The 10,709-nt window shown below is 38.1% G+C and overlaps 1 protein-coding gene across 1 annotated transcript; it reads left to right on the top strand.

The window, feature by feature from the left end:
- The first annotated feature begins 2,729 nt into the window (after positions 1-2,729).
- On the top strand, positions 2,730-7,927 carry atf5b (activating transcription factor 5b). The gene is made up of 4 exons (XM_084716842.1): positions 2,730-2,953; positions 3,643-3,864; positions 4,212-5,400; positions 6,522-7,927. The coding sequence occupies exons 2-4, from the start codon at positions 3,726-3,728 to the stop codon at positions 6,706-6,708; spliced, it is 1,515 nt and encodes a 504-aa protein (XP_084572968.1). The 5' UTR covers positions 2,730-2,953; positions 3,643-3,725; the 3' UTR covers positions 6,709-7,927.
- Positions 7,928-10,709: the final 2,782 nt, after the last annotated feature.

Here is a 10,709-nt window from a genome sequence, read left to right as displayed (position 1 = left end):
GGACAGAAGAACTTGGTTCTATTGTATATTTATCACATTAACTGTAATCTGTAATATTCTTTTCAGGTCTGCAGACAGAGACAAACCAGTGATGGATGATGAGCAGGGAGGCAGGGAGTTTTCCTTGTGTTGCACTGGTGATATTTTTATTTTAATAAATATTTGCGAAGGAACTGCATTATGAATACTGTCTTTTTGTCATCTTTTCATTCATATTCTCATTCTTTATTGTAATTATTATTACTAGTATTCTGACAACATTCTTAAATTCATTAAATACATATAAACAAATGAAACATTAAATACAGGATATCACTGTAATTTCAACTACATCCTGTAAATATACAATAAGTCACTGACAAAGCTTTGACCTTTTTGTTGTAAATTGTTGTTAAATTTGTTGCAAACTAGAATAACACACCCAGGTTTCTACAAAAACTACTTTTCCTGAAATCATAATGTTATGTTATCGAGGAGTAGTATTTTAGTTGAGCTGCCTTAAATTTACTTTTAAGTTGTATGAATGGAAACTCAGATTCTCAAGTACATCTGACTTAAAGCAATTGTGTCCATCTAACTTGTTAACTTTGAATCTGCATGTGTAGAGCCTCTGTAAATGTCTGAATCCGATTTGCAGATTTGAATAAAGCATTTAAAATGTGAGTCTGTGTGTTGGACTGTCTGTGTCTGTCTCCTCTCTGCGTGGAGTTTGTGTGTTCGCTCTGTGTTTGCAAAGGTTTCTTTGACATTTCTGCGCTGCACAAAAAACATGTTTGGTATATAGAGTTGTCACCATACCAGAATTTTAAACACAGATATAACGTCAGAATAAAAAAAAACAATATTTGTTACCTCTTCCAATAACACAGCAAGAAGAAAAAAAAAGTCCTAGACATATTTTTTTTTAAATCAACAACCTGCACACAGTGCTGGTGCAGTAAAAGTCACTGAACACTGTGTGTTTTTACTGCAAGATGAATTTCAGACAAGACAATAAAGACTGAACTGAACTGAGTGAACACTTAGATCATTTTTTAAAACAGCTTCAGTACTTTTGATACTATAATTATAGGATATTTTATCATTGTTTAAAATGGTGACATTGAAAATGTACTGATGTATTTATACTCTTGACATCACAGAAAAATGTATGTTCTTATGGGTTAATGCAGAGGGATTTTATGGGTATCATCTTAAATCTAAATCCTCTAATCTACTTTACATTTAATATGTATCGAATGAAGAAACTTAGTGTGTTTTAAATAAGACAAAAAAAAAAAATCTATTTTAAAAGCTTCAGTTTTCTCCTCGGCTCAACACTCCATGCATTCGGATCAATACTTCTGGAGCTGCAACATTTAGTTGATTATTATTATTATTCAATTAACCGGCAGCTATTTTGATAATTGATTAATCAGTCTGAGCCATAAAAAAAATCTAAAATCTCTGATTTCAGCACCATAAATGTGAATATTTTCTGCTTTCTCTGACAGTAAACTGAATATTTTTGGGGTGTGGACAAAACAAGACATTTGAGGACGTAATCACTGGGACATTTTTCACCATTTTCTGACCTTTTAAAACAGGAAATTGCAGAAATAATCAAAATATTGATCAGCAATTAATATAAATTCTATGATGCTGTGTACATCTATTTATTTACATGTAAAATTTGAGAGCAGATAAAGTATTATCTACTCAAAAAGTTTGATAAAGGGACGTCAGACGGGTTTAGCTTCTGAAGAATTTATGTTAGTAAATCTTCTCAGATTATAGGCCTACTGAGAATCTTTGTGAAGTAAATCCACACAATAAACTGCATCAAGTAATACAAACTGACGGAAGTGATATTAAAACAGTGCTCCATACAAAATAAATCAACATCTGTGTGCTTGTAATTGATTTGAAGTGGTTGTCTTATTCTGATCCCGGCTCCCAGGTCACGGTCTGTGTTCTGGTTCTAAGGCACAGTAAACCAGTCCCAGACCGGTGCTAATGTGTAATGATTAGTAATCAGTGTAAAAGAGTGATAGCAGGCCAATAGAAATAAAAAAGTTCCCCCAGATAAACCAATGGTGTGGCCACATTGTTACAGCGTTCAGCGAATCCCCTGCGGATCTGATGCAACAGGGCTGCAACTAAAGTTACACCTTCCAACTGCAACACGGTGTCCTTCCGCTACGGCGCCGCGGAAACTAGAGCCGGCAACACCGTCTGCTGAATTATACCTCAATCTTCTGCGCTGTGCCTGTTTATAAGTGTGTTTACGGGTTTAATAATTTCTTCAACATGTTTTTTTTATTATTCTGAGTTTGATTAGACTGTTTGTTAGACTTTAAGTCTGTGTTTTTAAGCACTGACTTTTCTCCCCAGTTTTTCCCAGTCAAAGTTATATTAATAAAATTATACCTTTTATTAATACTTTTTTCGGCTTGCAAAAAAATAGAACAGGGTAAATATGGAATTTTATATTTGTGTAATTTGGTATTTTTACCATTATTCCAAGAAAGAATTAAAATGAATGGAAATAAAATAAAATAATAAAATTAAATTCAGTTTAAACACAGTATAAATGAGAGTATGTTAGTACAGTGACTGTAACCAGGAGAGGTTATATGAGTGTGTGTCTGCTGCTCACACAAACACTGTGTGGTCTCTGGATAATGGGAAAGTCCCCAGGTTCATGACGTAACGGCCGGGTGAACTCTGTAAAAAACCGCGGAGTGATCTCGTCCGCCGTGCTCAGGTCCGGGCATTAGGAGTTGCAGAAGTAGCGGATTTAAAAACTTTCTGTCTGCAAGTCTGTTCGTCGAAATAGCACTTGATGAAGAGTCCCTGACTTGTAAAAGGGAAAATATGGCTTTTTAAACTGTGACTGTCGTCGTCTTCACCATAAAGCTTCGTGTGCTTTGCTTCCGCAACGCACTTTACAAGAACATTCAGAAACTATGGGGTGAGTACAAACTGCTTATAGCTTTGTGGAAAGTTCGGAGAATCATTTCGCCTTTTAGTTAACAAACGAGTTAAGACAGTTTGAATTAATGCAACAGTGTACGGAGAATTCAACTTTAATTTGTGTCTTTTTTCACCATTGTTACGGTTTTAAAGTAAACATGTCAAAGTTAGTACTTTTATTGTGAAAAACATGTCAAATTGATTTGCTTTCTGTTTCTTGATACAATTTTAAGTGCGCAACAAATTAGTTCTACAGTGTAAGATTCACACTCTGTAAATAACTCTGTATATTATGTACAATAGTCTATAATTATGTTATTAGTATTGAATTTTTTAAAAATACTTTAGTTTTTATTTTCTTATGCTTCATTGTTTCTCAAAGTGTGTTAAGTTACTGTTTTATGCACGTTATTGCTTAATTATTGTATTGAGTTGACAGAAATCAATAATTGCTTCACAGCATGAGGTGACAGGTGAATAGAAAAATGAAAAATGAGTTGACTTAATTTGAACTTCATAAATCTCTAAAGTAAATTTGCTTTTGTTGTTTTATTTTGAAATATTAATTATAATGATTTTTAAAACATTTTGGAGGAGTATTAATTGCTTTATTGGCTGAAATTGGGTGTTTAAAGGCTAGATTAAAAATTGTTACATTATTTTATTTTCCTAATTTCCTTTGTACAGGTCTTCAGGTGTTTCCACAACTCTCTCATCCACCCAGCGTACGGTTTGTGCTTTTGAACAATTTAATCGAAGCAGACGACACAATGGCGGCATCGATCCTTCGCAGGAAAATTCCTCCCATTTCCACAGGCGAGCTCGGCGCTCCCCCTCTCCGACAGGCTAGCCGCAGCCAATCACGGCCGGGGTCGGGGGCGGAGCCAGCGGAGAGGCAGCACTTAATTGGTGAGTTTTGCCAAGACGCTTTTTTATTTTTCCACATCCCGAGGTCGGAGCCGCAGTGCAGCACGGGGCTAATGTCGTACAGTGAGTACAGCTAAGTGGATATTTATCGAATGCAGACGATGCTGTTCAATCATTTTCAGATGATCGGTTAGTTGTTCACTTGGATTTGTCGGATGTATTGCTTGATTTTTAACTGATTTTTTTTTATTTATCCTCTCTACTTTGCGTGATTTAAGATTTTCTTCCTGAATTTGTAGTTTTTATTTCAGATGTTCTACACAAACAAGCTGAATGAAAAAAATGGATTGCTTTACTGATTCTGTGATTATTATTTTGAATTTTTATAGGTGATGGTCACTCAGATTGGATGACGGAAAAAGTTGATTTGTCTTCATTTGTGTCGACGACCGAGTCTTCTCCCAGCTCATCCCTTCCGCCCTCGCCGTTAGAACAAGATGTCAAGGTGCCCTCGGATCTGGAGGTCATGACCTCTCTACTGCAGGAGGAGCTGGCTCAGCTGGAGGACTACTTCCGCTCCGAGTCCACATCCACGACAACCAAGTTGGAGAAATCCTCAAAATGTGACAAGGGCGCCCAAGCCATGGGCTCCCAGTCTTATTACCAGTTACCCTATGGCTCATATGGGACCAGCCAATCAGAAACCAGCCCTGTGGTTGTTACCTTGGCAACAGGGGAACTGGACCTGGCCAGCTTCTGTGGCGGTCCCATCGGCAGAACCAAAATAGCGCGACCCGCTCCATACAACTACCACCACCGCTACCACCACAACAATGGGCGCAGGCTGATCAGCGAGGCGGTGAAGGTGGGCGACGAAGTTGGACTTGATACGTGGGGCTCCAGGGGAAGTTACTCAGGAAGCACAGAGTTGTCTGTGAACCACTACTCCACGCTGAAGACAGTGAGCAAGAACAGCCTCGGCAGCGTTAAGAAGGTGAGAGAATGTGCTTTATCGTTGAAGGAAGAGGAGAGTTATTGTTTTTCAGAGGGAATGTTTTGCAGTGAAGAGATTGCGCGAGGTTTTTGTCTGGGCGGCTCGTACGACAGCCACCACAAGCGAGACGGACAGTTGATGCACAATGTGAAGGTCAACGTAAGTTACGACAGCACGGGGCTTGAGGTCTTGCACTGCAGCAAAGATGGAGGACTTTCCGGGGGGATTCCCCAAGAGACAATGGTGGCCGGTGACGGCTACTTCCACCAGTCCATGGCCAGCACAGAGCCTTACCATAGCTTTATAGGTGACCTAGAGCAGCCGTCACAAGCACAGGCTGTTGAGCCCCAACATGGCCACTACCTCTATCCAGAATGCCTTGCAGACCAAAGCTACGAATGTCTGTCCAGAGGGGAGGGCGAGGGCACGCTGCTGGGCGCCCCCATCCACCGCCCCACCCAGAGGCTAAAGGATGAGCCCTGCTCTGTCAAACCAGCTCTGGTGATGGGCGGCGCGTCCCTGGAGTCCGGCAGCGGAGAGAGGAAGCAGAAGAAGAGAGACCAGAACAAAACTGCTGCTCACAGGTAATTGACACTTTACATTTACATGCCTTCCTCTTCTGAAACCTTCAGAAAAATCTGTGTTGTGGTCCAAAGTAAAGTGAAAAATAGTCACAGCGAAGTCAGGTTGTTTTTTAATTCATTCCATGTTGCAGTGGATCCTCACTGATGATTATTTTTTTAGCTTATCCATCAAGTTTTGGTACCTGAATAGTGATATTAATGATTAATCAAGTAATCACTGTTAAGAATTTAACTGAGTAAAAATGAACTGTGCCACATTTGATTTTGTCAGGCTGAGCCATTTGTTAAATATTGAAACTTTGACTTAAAATGAGAAAAAAGAAGTGACAGAAAAACTAAGCGAAAGCAAGAAAACAATGAAAATGGGAGAAAAAAAATAAAAAATTGACAAAAAAACAAGAAAACATTGACAAGGAAAGAAAAAAACGAGTACAATGAAAGTTAGAAAAAATTAGAAAGAAACTGGCAAAAAAAAAACCAACCCAAAAAACCCAGGAAAATTAGAAAAAGAAACTGGCTAAAAAGTAAAAAAAAAACAAAAAAAAAAACAGGAAAACTGAAAATTAGGTAAAAAAAAGAAAAAAAATATATTTTGGATCTTATTAATTAGTGAGGAATGATTTCTTGTTGGGGTTTTCAATTATTTGTTAAGGAAAATACACAAGATTTGCAAGCCTGTACCTGAATACTTGTTTGGCTTTAGAACTTTAACATGGCAGCAGCAGTGTTGCAGAAGGCAGCCACCCCAGTGCTTTAAATGTCCTGCAGAGTGGAGGAGGGAGATGGAAAGTCCCTCTCTGCCTGCCAAATTCAGCCCCACCTAACCCCAATCATTTCTATAAGTCTGCTCTGTCTGTGTGGGAGTTTCAAGTATTCGTGTCTGTGTAAAATGGGGGAGAAAAAGTCTGTGAATGATGCTGGAAAAAAGTTGGAAAAAGGAGAAATTGATAAGTGGTGATCTTAGGGGAGGTGCTGTCTGAGCCGTGTGAGTAATCCTGCCGATGTAGCTCAAAGGTCACGCTCGCTTGGCTCATTAATAAAGATGCAAGGCAGCAAAAAAAAACAGGAAAAACAATCTGTCAAACCAACCGAAGGCGTTTCTGTTGTTTCTTCTCCTGCAGGTACAGGCTGCGTAAGAGGGCGGAGCTGGACTCTCTGGAGGAGGAGCTGCACGGCCTCGAGGGGCAGAACCGGGAGCTTCGTGACAAGGCGGAGTCGGTGGAGCGAGAGATCCAGTATGTCAAAGATTTACTGATCGAGGTCTACAAGGCTCGCAGTCAGCGGCTCAAACAGGATGGCAGTGCCTAAAAAAAAAAAAAAAAAAAAAAAATTAAGAAATTTAAAAAACAACGCCCACGCTGACCTCACCTTCCAAAACCTCCCAACCAGCACCAAGAGAAAAAATCAAGTCAAGAGCACCAACTGGTTTTTGTCTCACGAAAATGAAAGTGGTAGTTGCATGATTTTGGTAGTTCTTTTCTAAAAAAAAAAAAAAAAATTGTTTCAAGAGGATGGCCGAACAAAAACACACTTTTCCTAAAAAATGAAAAAGCGATGGAGAAGTTTCCAAATGTGTGACTAAACTATAACAAGCCTTAGCGAGGTGGCTTCTAGAGGAGATGCTGAACTTGTCCGTGACCACTGTGATCCGAACTGCACTCACAGCCTTGTGATGACTGAGTTTGCGCTTGCAATGATTGATCGTTTACAAAATGCTCTCTGAATTAGTAGTAGTGATTGAATTTGCTTGTGGTTTTTGTGACACACATCGGCAGCATCGAGGCAGATCCATATTAAATATATATTTTATTTTATATGTTTTATTTTTACTTAATAATGTTCATTTATCATTTTGCTTCGAAACAATCAACTGAATAAAGGGATTGCTGGAAAAAGTGTGTAACATGCTCTACAAATATTCATTATCAGAAACATTTAGAGAATTTGTATTGCTAAAAATGTTGAGTATTTACACTTCTTTACCCCACTGAAATACCCAATGCATGTTTGATTTTGGAAAAAAAGCATGTGCGAGTGTTATTTGAAGGCAATATTCTGTTAACTGCATGGCTTCAAGATCTCCACCTGCGTCAGTTTAACTGAGTTGACTTTCTCCTTCTCATCAGCTGGCGACTTTTTCTCTGAGTTTCTCTCCCCTTCCCTCTCCTTCCTCCTCCCTCCCCCTCTTCCTCCTCCTCCTCCTCCTTCTATGCCGCCGCCGCCGCCAGTGTGATTCATGCTCAGGTTTTGGTTTTCTGCTCTGAGAAACACAGAAACATTCACTGGCTTCTTTCCTTTTCTCTTCTTCTTCTTCTCTCGGCTGTATTTTGCGAACAAACAATCACCTGTTGACGCAACAATAAATCGTTGTTGGGTAACGGTACGACTTCATGGGAATTTTGTTTTCAATTGATCAATTTGATGTATCTGAAATTCAGGTCCTTTTAATAACAAATCGATGTCAATGTCAGGAAATTCTACATCAGGTAAATTACAGCCAAATAAACCAGTTATGTAGTATCATTGATCTCTGCCTTTGGACTGTTTTTCACTGCATGCTGCTCATTCTGCATTCATCCTGCAGCCATTCGCTCGCAACAGCTGTCCAAAGCTCATGAAGTGCACACAGAGGGTAGGAAGAAGAAGAAGAGGGTGGGATTAAGAGATAGAGACAGATTCAGAATAAACCCACTCTGCCCCTCCCCACCCACTCCGCGCCCTGCCCCGTAACTGCTGCCGGTTCCAGCCCTCTTTTTTGGCTGCAATGCAGTCAAGAGTCCAGGTGATTTTCCCAGGATTCACCGCTGGACGGCAGCACATCAAGGCGGGCTTTGATTGACACCTGAGCATCCTGCAACAAAAACAAGCCCTCCAGAGTCAGGAGCTCAGGATTGAGTCAGCTCGCGCAAACAGACACACAATCAGGAAATATGTTTACAGAAACACTAATAGGCTCCTCTCATGTTATTTTTTTCCCCCCAATATTTCGGCGGTCGAGCCCCGGGGCCCGACTGGAGCCCGTATCAAGCTCCGGCAGTCAACAGACAACACGAGTTGCCTATCTCATCTCCCAGCTCGTGGAGGGTGTGTGTGTGTGTGTGTCTGTTTTTGAGCGTGTGTGTGTGTGTGTGAAATCTCTTGGTATCTCTCCTAGCAGTCGTAGGCCTTTCAAGTGCATGAGGCAATATCACACAATACTTGCAGGAGGAGGAGAGAGATGCAAGTGAACTATCAGAATAAAGAAGTACTGGGCTGACAGAGAATGCTGTTAAATGTATTGATCCATGCAGTCTGCTCTCTTGTTTGTTGTTTGTTTGATACACATGCAATGTAAAAAAAAAAAAAAAAAAAAAGATTGTTATGCTGATATTAGATTTATAATCGGATTTTCCAGTGTTGTTCAATAAAGTTCTTCACTAAAACACATTAATTTAAACATTTTAAATCAGATGATAATAAACAATTAAATTATATTAATCAACTATTTATATAATTTAGTAATTGATTTGAGTCATTTTTAAGAAATATAATCCTCTGATTCCAGCTCCTTCCACCTCTTTACTTGTTTATGATAGTAAACTGTATATCTTTGGGTTGTGACCAAAACAAAAAATTTAAAGGCATCAATGTAGACTTTCTTTTCTGAGCAAACAACTAATCACATAGAAATCCATCCATCTTTTGTTTCATATCGGGGTCTGTAAAAATGATATAATAATGAGAACAAAATATGAAACAAGTGTTCCCAAATGGCTGACATAACAGTCCAAAAAATGGCAAATAAAAACCCATAAAGCAGATAAATACAGAGCAAATATGAGGTGCTGAACAAATTAAACAACGCTTGAAATAATAGCAGATCATGTTCAGTGAAAATGTGTGAATTCAAATTAGAATCATTAATGATGGGTACAAATTGGAAATATGTGAAATACATAGTTCATATGATATCAAGAGTAGTTCAGGACAAAAACACAGTTAAGGACAAGAGAATGTTAAGAGAAGAATTAACATTTACAATAAATATAGAAATATAAGGGATGTACAAATGTGAGGAAGTTTCACTTGAATAGCTGCAACAATTAATGGGTATGAATTTATTTTAAAATTCTCTGATTTCAGCTTAAATGTCAACATTTTCCGGTTTCTTCACTCCTTTATGACAGTAAACTGAGTATCTTTAGGTTGTGGATGATTTGAGGACGTCATCATGTCCTCTGGGAGACACTGATCAATATTTCTGCATTCACATTTTACAGATCAAACAACTAATCGAGAAAATCAGCAATGACAATAATCATTAATTGCAGCCCTCCATCCAACCATTTTTAGTTCCATATCCGGGTCTGTAACATGAACATAAGATGAACCTCAGGTCTTCAAGTGGGCTAAATAACAGTCCAATGAAATGACAAATAAATACGCACAGAGCAAATACAAGAGCAAACTTCAGCTAAATACCAGAACATGTTGAGAGAAAATGTGTGAAGTCCATTTAGAATCACACTAACAGTGAAACTGAGGAAACTAAACACATTGAAAATATGTGAAAAACGTAATTCACATGATAATTAAACTGATATCAAGAGTAATGTAGGAGAAAAGCACAGCTAAGGATGAGAGAATGTTTGGAGAAGTATTTAAATTTGAAATTTATACACAGTACCAGTCAAAGGTTTGGACACACTTCACATTCAATGTTTTTTCTTTCCTTCTTATAAGAAATTGTTCTGATTACATCAACAGTCTGCAAAGCTGTCAAGCAAAGAAAAAGATGACTACTTTGAAGGATCTAAAATATCAAAGTGCAAAAGTGTCTTTCATATTTTACATTCTTAAAAAGTAAAAATATATTTTGCTGTTTTCACACTTTTTGCTTACAACATAATTCTATATTTCATAGTTTAGATGCCTCCAGTATTAATCTACAATGTAGAAAAATAAAGAAAAAAACACTGATGTGTTCAAACTTTTCACTGGTGCTGTATAATACAAATATAATGGGTGTTCAAATGTGAGGAAATTTCACATGAATCATGTTTATTGCCACAGAGGCTCACACTACAGCTGCAACATTTAATCATTTATGACTATTTTATTAATCGTCAACTATTTTTATAATCGATTGATAAATGTGATTGTTTGCTGGTCTCTTTACTTCTTTATGACAGTAAAAATGTAAAATTCTGTAAAATTCTTTGGGTTGTGGACGTTTCATTTCAAATTCAAATGATATACAAATCAAAAAATATGTGAAATACATAGTTCACAATAATTACAGCGATAAAGAGTAATGTAAGGATAAATGC

Source organism: Lutjanus erythropterus, chromosome 4, assembly GCF_056507025.1.
Source record: "Lutjanus erythropterus isolate fLutEry1 chromosome 4, fLutEry1.hap2, whole genome shotgun sequence".
Taxonomy (NCBI): domain Eukaryota; kingdom Metazoa; phylum Chordata; class Actinopteri; order Lutjaniformes; family Lutjanidae; genus Lutjanus; species Lutjanus erythropterus.
The sequence above is the reverse complement of the archived record's forward strand: the minus strand, read 5'-3'. Positions and strand labels throughout refer to the sequence as shown.